This window comes from Manis pentadactyla, chromosome 13 (assembly GCF_030020395.1).
Source record: "Manis pentadactyla isolate mManPen7 chromosome 13, mManPen7.hap1, whole genome shotgun sequence".
Taxonomy (NCBI): Eukaryota; Metazoa; Chordata; class Mammalia; order Pholidota; family Manidae; genus Manis; species Manis pentadactyla.
This window is the reverse complement of record NC_080031.1, coordinates 88,234,294-88,251,812: the sequence shown is the minus strand read 5'-3', so window position 1 is coordinate 88,251,812 and position 17,519 is coordinate 88,234,294. Positions and strand designations below refer to the sequence as shown.

Below are 17,519 nucleotides of genomic sequence, written 5' to 3'. Positions count from 1 at the left end.
GGAGTGGGGGGCACTGTCTCAAACACCATTTTTTCTCAAAGGACAAACCCTGCTTAATTTTTAACAACCAAAAACCTGAACTTGAATCCTTAAAAAAAGAGTTTTTCCTACTGAGAAAGCAGCTGGTTTCCATGAGCCTAAGATAGTCAAAAACCTTCACACATGACAAATATTCAGGAGATAAAAAGTAAAGAAGCCATAGATAAGCTTGAAAACTGCTTTTTTCCAATCAAAAGGATGGAACAGATGGTGTGCTCTAGCCTTATTCTTTCCATCTTCCTCTCACGCTAAGAGGGCAATTTAAATTTTAAGATGCCAAAGTCAACTGTAGATAGCAACCTACTGTAGGTATACATTTATTGGAAGACACGGCCTCCATAAGTAAATCTGCCTGGAAGAGATCCCCAAAATATCCATTGCTATGAAAAACGTTACCTAGTACCCCCCCCATTGGTGGGGTCTGGCCTATGTTAGACCCCACTAAAATCGCCACATCAGTGACGGAAATGAAACCCAGTTTATTCACAGGTGTACATTTTTGTGCCATTATATGGAGGTGTTAAAAATTATGTTCAATAGAACCCCCATACACAATCAACATAGAAAGAAAATCAGTTGCTATTTTAGCATTACAACAAGGAAATGCAAATTTAAGGAAGAAATTTTCATTAGCACAATTCCTTGGTGACGAAGTATTAAAACATATTTGAATGCAAGACACCCCAGTGTCTGGGGAGCTCTGCAACATAAGAGGTGTGAGTTATAGCTGAATTTCCTGCTGGTTTTCTGCTTCTCAGTTTCTGCCCTTTGAAAGTTCATGAAGATAAATCTGGAAATATTTGAAAAGTGTCAACATTTAGAAATTATTCAATGTCTTACCATCTTACACACTCTTTCCCTGGGGTAAATCGCCTCCCCTGCCCTTCATTACCAAGGGCGTTTGTTTCATCGATATTTGCTCCTTCTGTTTATTCCCCCTGAAGTCTCAATCCTTCGTCACAGCACAATCATTTCCACAGCAACCAACTGCCACAATTGAGGGGAGGAGGACAGTTTAGAAAGAAAATACTAAGAGGAAGAGAATGTTATCTTGTTCAGGCTAAGGTTTCTGAGTTTTTAAACCATTGCTTCGCTAAGCAAAATATGATAGCAGAAAGACCTCATGACAAACTTGACTTCCTTGAGATGTCAGAGATGACATACAAAGCACTTCGGCAGAAGTCTAAGGGTTTCATAGTGTGGGTTTGGGAAAGGATAGATTTTTTTATTTTGTTTCATTCTAATTCTGTGCCACTGATACCTGCCAGTAAAATACATTGAACATATTCCAGAAAGAGCTGATTTTGTAGATGAAAAATATGTCTCCTTAGACCAGAGAAGGTACATTTTCTATCTTACTATAGTTTCTATAATAGGAACAATGTTTACATTTCCTCAGCCCTTACAGTGTCCTAACGTATTCAGGTTCTTTTACTCTCCAGAGGCAGGAATTGAGGTATTTGAGATTTTATTTTTTAGCTAGGGCATCAAGCACTTAAGATCTGAAAATTGTGATGCATACTCTCACTTGGTATTAAAAAATAAAAGCTTCAGTGTTTGCATTTGATTAGAGTCTCTTAGCTTGGTGGCTGCTTAAGCAAGGAAGAGGGGATCCAGCTTTCTGCAGAAACAGCATTTTGATTAATGTAGTGTAAGATTACTGACGGGTGTAATCACATAATTTTTATTAAATTGAAGAGATCAGCTCTGCTGAAGAATCTCACCGTGACAGAAAACTGTAGCTGTAATGATGAGACCTGACACCTCTCAACCCCACTACAAGGCCCCAAATGGTCTCTATTTTTCTAAATAGTCTTACAGTTCAAGTAAGGGAAGAGCTGCATTCAATTCTTATACATATTCACCTGAAATTGAGAATGCCCTGGGTTTTTGGTTTTTTTTTTGCTTTTTTGTATTTCCTGGAGGTGTGATTCAGAATCAGCAGAAGTATTTGTAGTCCGCGAGCTTTAGCTATTTTCTTTCACCGTAAGTGACACACACGGTCTTTAGTCCAGTTGCTTAAAGTGCAAACGTAGTTTTTTCTCCAGATAGAGGCCACAGTGCCCACAAGGAAGTCCTCAGAAAAGACCCTGGAAGCCTGGAATGGCATGCAATTTTTTTCATTTAACTTTCATATACAATTGTTGCCTCTTCCCCCAGACTCAGAAATATCTCAGTTATCCCAATTTGATGAGGGTAAGATTGAAAAATGATGAAGAGAGAAAGAGGGATACATTTTGGAAAGGAAAAACTGCCATATTCCACGGAGTGAAGCAAAATCCAAAGAGAATGTACTTGAGAAAGGGAAACAGCACTTGTCCAGAACGCAGAGAAGGCAGCAGACCTGGGTAGGGGGCACCTGGGGAAGGGTAGTGAATGTCTGGCAAGCAGCGCCTTGAGGACGAGCTACACAGACGTGCTATTGTCACTTATTTCTGTTATTAATTGACGGGGTGAATGCCAAAATGAAAATAAGCCTGGTGGTGTGCTTTCATTTCTGTAACACCACATGCGATGTCTATTGCAGGAGTGATTCGGGAAAGTTACCTCAAAGGCCATGACCAGCTTGTTCCTGTCACCCTCCTGGCCATTGCAGTCATTCTGGCTTTCGTCATGGGGGCCGTCTTCTCGGGCATCATCGTCTACTGCGTCTGCGACCACCGGCGCAAAGACGTGTCCGCCGTGCAGCGCAAGGAGAAGGAGCTCGCCCACTCGCGCCGAGGCTCCATGAGCAGCGTCACCAAGCTCAGCGGCCTCTTTGGGGACACCCAGTCCAAAGACCCGAAACCGGAGGCCATCCTCACACCACTCATGCACAACGGCAAGCTCGCCACTCCCAGCAACACGGCCAAGATGCTCATCAAGGCGGACCAGCACCACCTGGACCTGGCAGCCCTGCCCACCCCGGAGTCCACGCCCACGCTGCAGCAGAAGCGCAAGCCCAGCCGCGGCAGCCGCGAGTGGGAGCGCAACCAGAACCTCATCAACGCCTGCACGAAGGACATGCCCCCCATGGGCTCCCCTGTGATTCCCACGGACCTGCCCCTCCGCGCCTCCCCCAGCCACATCCCCAGCGTGGTGGTCCTGCCCATCACACAGCAGGGCTATCAGCACGAGTACGTGGACCAGCCCAAAATGAGCGAGGTGGCCCAGATGGCGCTGGAGGACCAGGCGGCCACGCTGGAGTATAAGACCATCAAGGAGCATCTTAGCAGCAAGAGCCCCAACCACGGGGTCAACCTTGTAGAGAACCTGGACAGCCTGCCCCCGAAAGTTCCGCAGCGGGAGGCCTCCCTGGGCCCCCCCGCGGCCTCCCTGTCTCAGAACGGCCTGAGCAAGCGGCTGGAAATGCACCACTCCTCCTCCTACGGGCTCGACTATAAGAGGAGCTACCCCACGAACTCGCTCACCAGGAGCCACCAGGCTGCCACACTCAAAAGAAACAATACTAACTCCTCCAATTCCTCTCACCTCTCCAGGAACCAGAGTTTCGGCCGGGGAGACAACCCGCCCCCCGCCCCGCAGAGGGTGGACTCCATCCAGGTGCACAGCCCGCAGCCCTCCGGCCAGGCCGTGACTGTGTCCAGGCAGCCCAGCTTCAACGCCTACAACTCGCTGACGAGGTCGGGGCTGAAGCGCACACCCTCCCTAAAGCCGGACGTACCCCCCAAACCTAACTTTGCCCCCCTGTCCACCTCCATGAAGCCCAATGACGCGTGTACATAATCCCGGGGGAGGGGTCCGGTGTGGAACCAGCAGGAAAGGCCAGGCGCCCGCTCCACTCCGCGAGCTGCTCCACCGCCCGAGGACCCACCAGACCACACTGGCTGCGGCCACGCGGAGGACACTAGGTCCCCTCTGGGACACGGGACGCTTCCCCACCTGGGCCCGGTGGCTTGGCGAAGGTTTGCAACGCAGGACTCACCTCCATTCTTGTCCACTCCCCGCACACTCCACAACAGGCTGGACTCACAAAAGACTTAAGCTGTTATCACAAACTTGAGCCAAAAGCACATACCCCGCCCATCCCCCCACGCGTGCGCATGTGTGCACACACCCCCACCCCTACTCACGCACACATGCACACACGCACGCACAGAGGTGAACAGCAACTGCAACATTCTGTCCATGACTGCACAGGGCGCTGCCCAACGGGGCTGCCGTCCCAACCTGCAAAACACAAATGCATTTTTTTTTAAATCATGAATATTAAAAACACAAAAAAAGTAAGAATTCATTGATAACTCTAACTCAGACTTTAACCAATGGCAGAAGTTTACTATGCGCAGATACTGTGAAATGCCCACCAGTGTTACAGCTTTCTGTTATAACAGATCAATGCCATGTTGGGCAACTATGTCATAGATTTCTGCTCCTCTCTTTTAATGAAATAACGTGACCGTTAACGCAAGTAACTCTTTATTTATTGTTCACCCATTTTTTTCCTTAAGGAAAGGACTCTTCCACATGCCATCCTATGAACAGCTCTTCAGAAAGCCCCTTGAAAGTTAAACTATTTAACGTGAAATCCATTAACTGGAATAATTGAGTTTCTTTATTTTTACAATAAATTCACTGAGTAAATAAGTTGGAGCTGGAATTCTGAGCTTTGTGTTTGGACTGTCTGAGTTAAAGGAAAATGTTAAGAGGGGAATATTTATTTAAATCTACCAGTTAATTTGCTGGTCAGGTCTCTGGCTTATAACATGGGAAAAAGTAAAGTTTAAAAGTCCTTCCAGACCCTAACTTCTAAAGCAACCAGGAGAGGAACATTTAGAATGGCACATCCATGTCCCAGTGCTTGCCAGTGGTTCCTACTTCCTGTAAAGGTGCCAACTTGTGATATGCCATCTCATTTCACCGTGCATGTGAGACAGCAAACAAAATCCACAAACAGTGTGAACTAATCAATATGCTGGCTGCTACCTTGCATAAATTAATGGTTTGATCCCACAGGTTTTTCGTGGGGTTACATCTGTGAATAACCTGTTTTCCACATGTAAATTTGTGCCTTACACCCTGAGTTGTGTACACTTGTAAACTGTCATTATGATAAACCTTTTCCCCCTTTTGAAATAAACACAGATATTTATTTAACCCTCTCTTTCCCCACCCCGACTCCAGCCTTCTGGAAGATTAGTGTCCAGCAGATGAAAGAAGAATACAGTGGTGATGGTTATAATCCTGCAGCCTGGGAGAGCTGGGCAGAGCCACACCCTCCAATTCACACTTCCTTCTAGTGGTGCCAACTCCAGCCACCCTTTGGCCACGCTGCCGAGCATGGACCCCAGTGTTGTGGGTGGCAAACCCCCTCCTCCCTCCAGAGCCTCCTGCTTCCCTTATATTCTCAGAACATTTCAACATAGTGATATCCTCATTAGCCAGTAGAAAAGGGACTAATGTCCCAGTCCTCATTTCTGCTGTGTCCACTGGCTGGAGAAAACACCGTGCAGATGGGCAGACACCGGGGAGACGTCTCCAAGCCATGAGTTCAGCACACACGTGCTTACACACAAAGAAATGACATGGAAATAGAAGCAGGCAGGCTGGTCCCTGCTGTGATGAATAAAGTACCTCCGGGTACCAAGCCAACCACAATGGCTACTGCAAAAACGTCGACTGGGGCAAAAGATCTTTAAGTTGTTTTGTTCTTTTTTCTTTTTCTTGTTGTTGTTAATTGTTTGTAGAGGGTGGGGTGGGTGTGTGTTCTTCCCCTTGGTTTTCATTAGCTCAAGTACACAGAAGGGACTTTTGTTTACATTATCAGGAACAAAAGAATCGCCAACATACTGTAAGCGTGAGCATTGTTAGTGGTTAGTACTGTTTTTCTAAATGGCTAAACAGTCTCTTTGGTGGCCTCCCTGTCTGTTTTTATTTCCAGTTTGATCTTCTGGGTTTAGTTTTGTCTTTAAGAAAAAAAACTTTCTAAAGAAAACCATTTTGGACCATTTTAAGTTGACTGGTGAAACAGCGGTGCCTCCGCGATGGGAGTGAGAGCTGGGTGTGTAGTGAGGGCTCCCGCACAGCCGGCCACTATCACAAACATCCCCTGCAGTTTTGCTGTTTGGGGCAGGTTTTTGTTTTTATGTGTCGCTATGATTAGGTTTGGCTTGGTTTGGCTTGTGGGTTCAGTGTTCACATCCTGTGAACTCTGTACCCTGGAACCACAAAGTCTTTTCTAGCAACCGAGATACTGTTTTTCCCCTTGAACTTTCTTTAGAAATGGCAGACTTAGGAAGGCAATGGGTATATGTATCACCTTGCTGCGTTCTCCCGTAACCATTCTGAGGGTGCAGGACCGCTGTCTCTTACCCATGTGTGAGCATCATTGCCTCAGCTGTGTTAGGGAGACCTGTGTGGAAACTCCCAGCCCGCAGAATCACATCCTACAACCCATCGCTTGTGATGTTAACCCTCAGATGCCCACGTGTATTGAGCTCGTCTTCTGCACTTGAGTATTCTCGCCCTTTTATTCCCCACTGCTGGTGGGGGAAGGTCCGTAAGCCTGAGCGTGCCTTTGCTTTCCACCCTTGCTAGACACTGGTAGATGCAACAGACTCACATCTATATTTGTTGTAAAGCTGTAAAAATATTGTGATGTCACCAGTTTTCCTTCCATCTCCACATCCCCTAACATCTGATTCACAACTTAATGTATGTTGTCAAGATGAAAAACAGAGAAGAGAAAAGGGTAAAAAGACAAAAAAAAAAAAAAGCAAGGAAGAGGCTCTTTATTACTTAAAAGTAATAAAACAAGACTGTTCTACATTAACTTTTGTGTCCTGAATGCTTTTATTTATCTCTTGATCTATCCCTTCTTTAATCCCTGCCCTTTTAGGGTAGGATTCTACTCTTTCTTCCATCCCATCTGGCTTCCAAAGTAGAAATAACAATGTAGTTGGGCCCATTTGTTTGCAGTACGCACACCCTGCCCCCCTCAAATTATTGATGTGTTTCCTCTGCCTGCACCCAGCCTCGAGCAGGATTGTAGCAGAAGCCACCGGTAATTAAAAGGCAGAGCACGCACTGACTCCTTCTATTCATTTTATGCATTTTCTTTTTATAGGCTTGTTCATCATCAAACATTTATGGTGGGCTTGATAGTTTCAGAGATCAAGACTAGGATTTTAGTATGTAGGGTCCACTAAAAATAGATCCTTGCACAGATGTGACTTCCGCCTTTTTACATATTAATAAGGTAAAGGGTGCTGGATTTTACTCCGGTTAGCATTTATCTCTTGTAACCCAGAAGTCACGGCTGAAGGTATATTGGGAGGCAGCACTTGATTTTTATTTGGCAGAATAGCATTATCAAATGCCCAGATCAGATTTTCCGTTCTGGAATATTTTTTAAACAGTTATTTAAATAAGTCCTTGGCTATAGTACTTTAATTTTGACATTCTGAAGTAATTTAAGTGTTTTAGGTCAGTCTGAGTTTGGGAAGCTGCCGGTTGGGCAGCAGTTTACACCTATAGATCATGTGAGCTGGTTCCGGTAGAATGAGTTCTCTGGGCAGCTCGCCAGGCAGCAGGCAGCCAGTGTGCTCCCACTAAGAAATGAAAGATTTAGCGCACCTTGGGCAGAGTCCCCGAGGGAGGCTGGCTGGGGCAGGAGGCTGGGCCAGACCAGCAGGGGCCTGGTCACCATGTGCTGGGATTTGAGCTGATGGGCAGAGGACTGCCTTTAGAGGATGTGAAGCAGCAAGTGCGAGTGTCTGTGCTTTAGAAAGCTACCTGGCAGTGATGTGGAAAACGGACTGGTCCAGGAAGAGGCTGCTGGCTGCTGGGCCATGTGCCAATGGCATGGCAAGCTGGTGGGAACAACACAAACAAAACCCCACCTCTCGGTTCAGATCCTTCAAGAAACAGAACTGAATCAGCTCTGGGACCATCCACCCTTTTGCCAGACAGGCGAGCTTCTTTCTGATGTGACTGCAGGGCTCCCCTGCTGAGGTCTACCCCAGTGTAAAAGTGAAAGAGTGGCCAACAGCTAGGCTGACAGCTTTCATTAAAAAAAAATGGGGAAGCTGAGGTCCATCGAGTGAGAGGATTTGCTCATGATCCCAGCATTGGTAGTACAGAAGCCATTCGGAAACAAATCCATTGCCTCTTATCCCCCATTCATTCACAACATCAGACCAATGCCAGCTAGAAGGACCTAATCCCCCTCCACCCAGACAGCATCTTCATCTCATGAAGACATCCTTCCCCACAGGCACCCTGCACACACACACCTCACCCTTCCCCTGCTGGGCATCCCAACTTCCTTCATCTGGACCAGGCAAGGGGCCCATCTGGACTCAGGTCCCACTGGTCTGAAGCAGGCAATCCCTGAAGTGCACCCTGATCCCTGGTACGGCAGCTTCTGCTGCAGTAGCTTTGTTCTGGTCTTGAGAAGAGTGGCAGAGGCTGAACAGGTGCAGCCTGTATTCTAGCCTGGACCCCTGGGACATCTCTGCTCAGGCTCCAGAAGTGCCTCAGATAACCCAGCCTTTTCATTTTTTGTTTGCTCGCTTGCTCCTTGCCGCCAGCGTGCTGGTTTCCGCAGGGCGCTCTTAGACTGTTGGCCCCAAGGGAGTGGCTGTCCCGATGCAGCCAACAGGCTAGGTGTTCCGCAGGGCCAGAGCTGGCCTCTTAGACCCACCTGCTTTCCTCAAGTGCTGTGTCAAGTAAATACAAACTGATCTCATCGTTCAGTCTTATAAGTGGCTGGAAGCCAAGCAAGATGGCTCAGAACCACAGTGCCTAGCTGACTGCCTGAACAGAAGCTCTTTCAAAAACAGTCCCTCAGCAAGTGAAATAAAAGTGTACGAAAGGCACCTACAATTTCAGACAATGGTACATGTTGCTTGAGGGAAAGGGGTGAGGAGAATTTAAAAGAACCCTTTAGTAACAAAATAACATGATAAAGAGCATAATCCTTGTCCCGGCTGAGCACTGTGACAGCTGGGTGCTTGGACGAGCCCTGAGAAAGCCACATCTCACGCTTGTCTTAAAACCAGGTGGTGACGTGTCTCTTGCAACAGAATTGGGAAGGAATGGCTCACTCACATTTATTGATCAGGACTGCCAGACAGATGGGGATCTTCAATATTCCATTTAGAGTATTGTGTATACTTAGCTCTAACCTCCTGGGATGCCTGGAGGTGGGGGGCGATTGACCTCCACAGAGGGTTAGGGCTGAACTTATGTGCATTAAATGTGGCTGCACAGAAAAATGTGCAGATGTCCTCTAGCAAATGGAAATGAAATTTGAGCAAATTAAGAGAGGCAGCTGAGTAGCGGGGAGCTCCCCATCCCCCTCTGCAAACACATCCATGCACACATGTGCACACAAATGCTATCAGGAGGCATTTTCCTTTTGGTATCTAACCAAAAATGCCCTGGAAGTCAGGACCCACGTTTGCTGAAAAGTGGACCCTTTTGTAAAAGACCTTTATAAAAGGTCTTTTATCCCTTTTCCTGGTAAAACATGCATTCTACCCCAGCACTTCCTGGTCAGAATGAACTGTCCTAAACCACAGCACCAGGAATGGGACCAGGACCTTTGCAGAGGAGCCTGGCCACAGGTCCCTTACAGCCCATGGATGCTGACTGGGGTGGCTAGCAAGTTTTTTATTCTTCCTAATCACCTTCAGATAGAAGACTCCTTTGAGAGTCATTAACATCATTCCCCAGAGCAAGTCACTGGTCCTGCTCACCAGCTACAATAATCATCCAAATAAGGGGATGCTAATGAAGGGGAAAAGTAGGGGGCATGAAATCAGAAGCAATTTTCATTGATTTTCAGCAAGTAAAAAAACAGATGAAGGTGACATTGAACACAATACCAAACGCCAGGAAGCCAACACGAAAGAAACTCAGGCAGGATTCCCAGAGGTTTCCTAGGGTGAGAAATAAAATGTAAAATCTGAGCACCAAACACTCTCTTTTTTCCTGTTCATTGTGACAGCTGTCATTACCACGTAATGGGGGTGATGGGGGGAGTGGGCCAATCTTGGCAAACTTAGTTTCAGTTCTCTGGTGTGGATACCGGACATTTTGCACACCTTGTCCATGTTAGGGCAAAAGCATGAAATTTCAACAATAGGACTAAGGTGTATTTCATTAAAAATGAAAAGTGGAATGGTACCACCTAAGAGGGACAAGGCTTCCAATTGCCAATAACAATAACAATTTACATTGGTGGCACTTTACAGTTTGGAGGCATAGTCCTGCCCACTACATGGCGTGACTCCCATAACAGCCTAGTGGGGTGGGCAGCAGATGAACAATTATCCTCACTTTACAGAAATTGGAGTTTGGGGAGCAGATATCTAGTGGTGTGCTAATCTACGTAAAAATGCAGCAATGTTTCAAAAACCTGTGTGTTGACATCATCCCCTCAGCTCCCCCCGGGACACCTCAGATTACACAATTACTCTGCATCACCAAAGGGGAAAAGCATCTCACAGTGTTTCCCAGGAGAGGTGGTTACAACAATAAAGTCCCCAAAATAAAGGCTAGGCACACACGTTCTATTTTCAGGGCATTGTGCTCTCATATTTTTCCATCATTAAAGAACACATCTCTTCCTTCCTGCGTCTGCCAAGTCCTGATGCCAGCAGTGTTATGAGGAACTGTCAGCAAAGCAGGAAGAGAGAAAGCTAAAGCCAAATTCAGCAACCTCCCTTCTTGAGATGCACCCTTCCACTGTGGGGCAGAGACACAGACTGCCTCAGAGGAAGAAAAAGGAAAAGGCCCAGCTTTTATAGCTTCTTCATCCTGCTTGAGCCAACAGATCCCAAGAGAAATTCAAGAAGGCTAAAATAATGCAGCATTAGTTGAGAACAGAGAAGAAATGCCCTATACCTAGAAGGGTAAAGAACTTGCCCCCACTCCCTGAACAGAAGGCTGAATACAGGAGGAGGTAAGTAAGAAGCACTATTGTCTTTGCATGTAAGTCCCACTGGCTGCTTTGGCACAATGGGTACCAGCTAAACAACTTGACTTCATCCCTGATGTCAACAGGGGGATGATTTGGTTGAGTGCCTAGAAAAATCTCACGGCAGGGATTGGCTCTTCCTGGGTACCTATTTTCCTCCCCCACATCCCTGCCCGTGTACGATGTTTCTACTGCTGCAGACTGGCCGCCCTGAAGTGAATCATGGACTTGGTGTGAGCACACGTGACGCAGAAGAGGCAGGAGACCCCTTTCTCTGGGGAGGGCGCCGGGCCCTTCCCTCAGGGGCAGCGCGGCCCTGCCTGTCACCGTGTGGGGCTGTTTCACAGCGCTCAGAAGAAGCCAGCATCCTCCAGGTGCTACCTCGACCGGCGACCTCACACAGATTCCACAGGGAGAGAGGTAAATAGCCCTTCGTCTCAGAGCTTCACTGTTCTCTTTCTGTTTGCGTGGTGGATTATTGTTGTTTTTGCTTGTTTATTTATTTGCCAGCCGAAGCCCTGTTCCCAGTCCACAAAGCCATTTCTCAGTACAAATATGCTTTTTAGTAAAGGTTGAGGGCTTGCTTTTCACCAATTTTGGTAAGTCGGATATAAAATATACATCTAATTCCACACAGTGCCACTTAATCATATCCCCAATAAAAGTAACAGCCCCTGAACAATTAACTCGCTGATATAAAGGGTCACAGTCAATAACCCATCAGCTTGGAAAAGGAAGCTTTCTTTTCCAAAGTGTACATTCCAGGGCTACGAGTTATTGTCTTGGTTCAGAAGACTGCCTCCTCTATTACTGGGGAAAGAATACATTTTTGCAAGTGCGAAACAAAATTGTCTGTTGAAGTTTGATATAAATGTTGGCTGATTCGGATTCTTATTTGGTGTTTAATTTTATTCAAGAACTGAAGATTTATCCTCCTTTGTTTCCAGGGTGAAGAGAAGTCCCGTGATCACATTTCTTGCCCTGGGAGAAAAGATAATGTGTTAGACTTATCTGTATGAATAGAAACAGGTAAATAGTCATATTTCCTTCTGACTTTGTAATTTAAACAGTGTAAGTCAGTGGGGAAGGGCTGTAATTGGAGCCCACATAAGTGAGGTGAAAATTACTAGGTGTTGGAGCATCTGCATCTCATTTTAATTAGGTGACTATAATAGCAAGATCAAAAACTTTTCTTGTCACTCAATCTGTTGAGCTTTCCAATCGAAAAACCAAAGGGCTTGTTTTGTCCTCAGGAAAGAGTGACCCAAAAAGGTCCTCTTTAATTACCTGGCAGAGCAGCAGGCAGGCCTGCAAGGACAGAGCAGGGCTCAGTGGGGATGGCCAAGCCGGAGAGACGTCCAAGCCCAGCCCAGAGGCCGGCACCTGAGGCCCCGCGGGAGTCTCCCTAACGTGGCAGCTAGGAGTTTCTGCTTCTCACAGGGCATAGCGTAGAAGGAGGCATATCAGCCTCAGTGCCAGTCCAGGCCAGCGCGGGTAGTTCGGGGATAGTCTTGCTGTCATTGGCAGACAGACCCCCTGATAGCTGCCCTGACTACCTCACGGCCGCAGCAAGAAGCCTAGCGAGCGAATGCCTCTCAGTACCTGAGAACTGGAAATGCCCCGTGGCCTACTTCTCCAAATTGGCATCAAAATGAGATCGCAGTCCTCTAAATCTTCAAATTAAATAAATGACTTTGAGTCCCCATCCTGCTGATAATGAAAATGTCCCTTTTCTCTCTCCTGTAAATACTCCTTATCTGCCAACAAAAGCAGCCAGTCAGGCCTGGTTAAACAAAAGCCCAGCCTGGCCCGATAGAATTCTGGCTCTTTCTCGCTGGTGTGGCCACATCAGCAGCACCAGGCCTGCATGGAGGAGGCCTGGGGGGGGCTCCAAACACTTCAGCGCCAATGTCCCCCTCCAGTCCCAGAGGGCTGGCCCTCCTCCTGTGCTGCTGGGAGTCTTCTGGCCTCCTTGGCACGAACTGTTGCACTGGGCAGACCTCCCAGCACAGGCCCTGGACGTGCTGCAGGGAACACGCCGAGTCCATGCACCACTTTTGTTCCTGAGGCCTGTTCGTGGGCATCTGTACGTGACATCTGGTGGCCTGGGCTGCCTGTCTGCTTTGCAGACTTGCTCCTTGGGTTGACACACTCACAGCTGTTCTCCATGGGCACGCAGGCCACACTACCCTGTCTGGACCCAAAGCACTTCCAATCTCAGCCACCAGTGGCCTGGGTGGAAGTTCTGTTCCTCAGTCCCAAGCCTATCCCTGCCTCTTGTCCAAAAAGTTTGTGACAGTTCTCTTGAGAGAAACACTACTTTGTTACAGTGGTTAAGTATTGGACCAAAAATGTAAGTCATGGTCATTTTTCTGTTTCTCATGGTGCTGAAAGATCTAGCTCAACACTGTCCTTCCAGAGAAGAATAAATCAAGACACAAGAGGTTACTTAATAACACACTGCTCATGTGTGGCGGAGCTGCTGGCAAGAAGCAGGTGTCCCAGAGCCTAATTCATTGCACAGTACCCCACTCTATGAAGTGCACACTTAACTTCTGAAAAAAGGAAACACCAGAACACTGCTGCTGAAAGAAAAGGCATAAGTTTATTTCACTCTCATATAAGTGCCCCAAAGCACGGGACCCAGCGCTGACGGCACAGCTAGCAGTCTTGTACATGTGGCTTCCACCTTCAGATCCAAGAAGCTTTTCTAATTGTGCCCATTTCTCAGTCAGAAGAAAGGCACAGGAGAGAGTGGGTGGAGCACATGGAGCCAGTTTTAAGGGCTACTCCCGGCAGTTGCACAAAACCCTTGAGCTCATGTCCTAGGGACAGGAGTTCATCACGGGGCCACGTCAGGCAGCAAAGGAGGCTGGGAAACGTGGACTTCAGAGCCTTGAGCTCTGCTAAAGCTCAGAAGTGTGCTAGTATTCTTTACAAAGAAGGGGGAATGGGTACTGCAGGAAATGAGCAGTCTGTCACATTCCATACACATAAGAACGCATAAATCTTATTACACAGTGCATATATATATATATAAACTTTACAAAAACAAAATGTAACTGACCAAACACACAGCATATGCTGCATCAACACTTGGTTTAGGCACCCCGCCTCCACCAAGCGTTCCCTGAGCTCCCAGGAGGGCTGAGCTCTCCTCTCCTCTCCTCCCTTAAAGCACTCCATTCATAGAGGGTTCTAAAACACATTATGATGCATTTGCTTCCCCATTAAACTGTAAGCATATCAAGGGGAAGAACTTACCTATTATCCCTTTGTAAGTACACAGAATACATGGAGCCTGATTGATTGGAGATGCACAATATATCATTTGCTGGCCTAAATTATCATCAGACCTGAGAGAGTAAGGGTTGAGTCTCCACATATCCACACAGAAACAAAATTTTCAGGCAACTGAAGCACAGAGAACTTGAAGAGCTCCCCCGACTCACTGGACTAGTAACGGGCGGAGCCGGGGCGTACACTGGGGTGACCCTAAAGCCAATGCTTTTCATCGTCTGTGTCTTGTTAGGTGCAGTAGGGTAGGGGATGTTTTTAATACGATAAACGGTGCCTCTCAAAAACCAAGACACAGCCAGCCCTGTAGGAAGCTAAGTGATGAAAGACTCAAGGGATGGGTGTCAGACTAATCCCTTAGGGACACTCTCCCACCAGCACAGACGGCAGCGTGCAGCCCAGCCCGCAGACATTTCATGTGTGCACACCCAGTCCTGCCAGGAGGCTCCTCCCGTTTTCCCAAGGGTTTTCACATATGAGATAAAGTTAATAGCTGAAATTTTAAGTATTAAAAACCAACAGCCAAACAACCTTTCCCATACCCTCAACTCTTGACCCTCCCGAGACCCCACGCCAGCACACATTCAGGTAACCCATCCATTCGCAGAACCACGGCCGCCCAGGCAATGACAGTGGAATATACATCAGAGACAACCCAGGACGACACAGTGAGGCCTGGAGAATCCTGCCCTGGTGATGACCCTCGGGGGCCAGGAGCACATCAGTTCTGAAGGCCAAGCTCACTGAGTTCCACGGCGGTCCGGCGGGGACAGAGAGAGAGAGAGAAAGGTTTTTTTCTCACTCTCTTGACTGCTGATACGAATCTCCTAAAACTATTTTAGGAGATTTTTAAATACAAGTTGGGTGTGTTGGGGAGAAAAAAAGACTCATGATTTGAAGGGGAGAAAGACAAGATTTGATTTCACTGAGGTTTCAGAAATAATGGCATAATCTTATCCATTTTCAGCGAATACAATCTGAAGCATTCAAGCCTCCGATAAAGGAATATCGCCTTCATTGGTGCTGCAAACTGCAGATTAAGCTTTTTTTTAAAATGCTGTTCAAATTGCCTGTGAAGCCACCTTTTATGAGATATGATGGTTCAAACAATTTTGCAAAGAGCAGAAGACAAAGAATACGTTTTTACACCGAACTGGTTTCCTAGGAAACACTGAAAAAATGTAATGCGATATCTCTTAGAGGTAGTTCAAGGACCAAGGCCCCTCTTTACTTATTTAATTTTTTGAACAGCGCTTAATGTCTGCCTCTCCCGCTCCCTGCCACAGGAGCTGGGAGGGTGGAACCAACTCTCTGGTACCCAGCAGCCCGACTGTCCTCTCATTAATTGAGTGCCTGCCCTACACAAAGGAAAAATATTTGAGCCACGTTGAGCCATCTTTACTCTCTGCAGCAATTTGAAGTAAAAAATTAATGGCATAGAAATTGAACCTTTGCTCTACCATTAAAAAAAAAAAATTCCCAAATCCCAACTAAGAAATTAAGGGGGAAAAAAGCCAACCCACTCTTTTTTCAACCACATCTAAATTAATCCGTTTCAAGGTCTTCAAATACCGTTTATTTTAGGTTTATTTTTTCTCTGGCACTTCATCTGTCTCCTTGATGTGCCGGCATATGCAGGCTGGCAGAGCATCCCTGAATTAGCAGGCTTACACATTTCCCAACTTCAGATGCAAGATCACGAGAGTCTAGGGAGGCAGAGAAGCTCTGGATGAGGTGCTGGGGGTGCTCTGCAGGTCAAGAACCCTTCAAGGATCACAAGGTTGTTTGCAGTGACACCTCCACCAGTCCTGATTTCCATCATTCATCCCTCTCATCAAGAGGAAATCAAAATAGGAAAAGGGAAGGAGCATCTGGGTTGTGTGGGAAGGAGTTAAATTTGATTTTAAAGTAAATAAGGCATCAAAAGTTTCAAGATTCACTTATTCAAAACTGGGAGATGAAAATCACAATGTTGGCTTCAAGAAGATTGGGATCTTTCGTGGGTGGGCAATGGTGGGAGGGGACTGTGGCCTTTGGCGAGGGTATTCTCGCCCACATCCATGCGAAGAACAGAGGACAGCCCGGAGAAGGCAGTGGGGCCAGGAGGACAGCTGGGGACAGGGGACGTCCTCCCAGGACCAGCAGGCCAACTACACCCTGCCTTTCTTCACAACCACTGAGTCTGGGTAAGAACATTCTGAGAGGAATATAGCAGATGTCCCTCTGTGAGTCCTCTGTTTAGCAGTGGTGCTACAGGCTGCATCATGCAGCAGAATCATTCTTGCAGGTCTTCCGGGAGGCATGGTGATTAATGCCAGTTCAGATCCAGCACTGGTGAATCAGGGACCTGGAGCACGGAGCCTTCTGGACCAAGGGTACAACTTGGCTACCCAACTAAGACATAGGGTCAAGATTCAATTGATCAAAATAGGAGTTTGTTATGGGGATACGGGGTATCTCAAATATAGGGCACAAGGTTTCACTGGGCTTCATAAGGGCCTGGAACCCAGAACTAGAAAGTCAAGAAGCAAGATACTCTCTTTGTTTCTCTGGGGTCACTTGGCCTCGAGTGCCCCATCTTAGTTTTTTACTTAGTTTACTAACAGGCTGCCACTCTCTTGACTGTCATATGTGAGTCTAAAAGGGGCTACTCCTGAGCGGCAGCCTTGGCTTCCAAAGGGCATGCCTTCCCAAGTCAAATGCCTGGCTGTCTGGAGTCTCAGCCTGGGCACGTGGGACTGGAACTGAGGCTTGGGAGTCTAGCTGGCTTGGCCGATGTCCGGGGACAGAGGACCTGTGTTCTGAGAAGCCTGCACGCAGAGCCCGGCATCGAGAATTTCTCCAGTGACTTCTAAGGATGGAAGCAGGGAGCAGAGCCTGACTGTGGCATTTGATTGTTACTATGTTCAAGTTGGGGGGTTGGGGGAAATGACTTAATCTTTCTGAGACCCAACATTTTCATTAAAAATAAATAAATTTTTTTTTGGAGAGAGCTAAATTAGGTAATTTAAGAAAAGGGCTACCACACAGTGGTTCTCAAGAAATGGCAGCTATCTTCCCATCTTGCCTTGTCACACAGAGGGTCACACGGGGGGCGGAGGATAGAGACCCTTTCCTAGGTACATGGTCCTGAGGAGTCACACACCGGCAGCAACGCTGGAATTTTCTTGGCTTTTCTGAAGCTCCCTTATGGCTGTAAGTTATACATTCAGCAAGCTTTCTCTGACATCTAGACTCCACTTTTGAGAGCGTTGGGCTG

The 17,519-nt window shown here is 47.0% G+C and overlaps 1 protein-coding gene across 3 annotated transcripts in view; it reads left to right on the top strand.

Moving 5' to 3' along the window:
* Positions 1-4,632, top strand: part of SEMA6A (semaphorin 6A) — a 126,846-nt gene extending 122,214 nt beyond the window's left edge. For all 3 annotated transcript variants that reach the window (XM_036894594.2, XM_036894596.2, XM_036894595.2), the window contains one exon: positions 2,567-4,632. In XM_036894594.2, coding sequence (XP_036750489.2) covers positions 2,567-3,765 — 1,199 coding nt within the window. In that variant the 3' untranslated portion in view covers positions 3,766-4,632. The remainder of the gene's footprint in view (positions 1-2,566) is intronic.
* Positions 4,633-17,519: the final 12,887 nt, after the last annotated feature.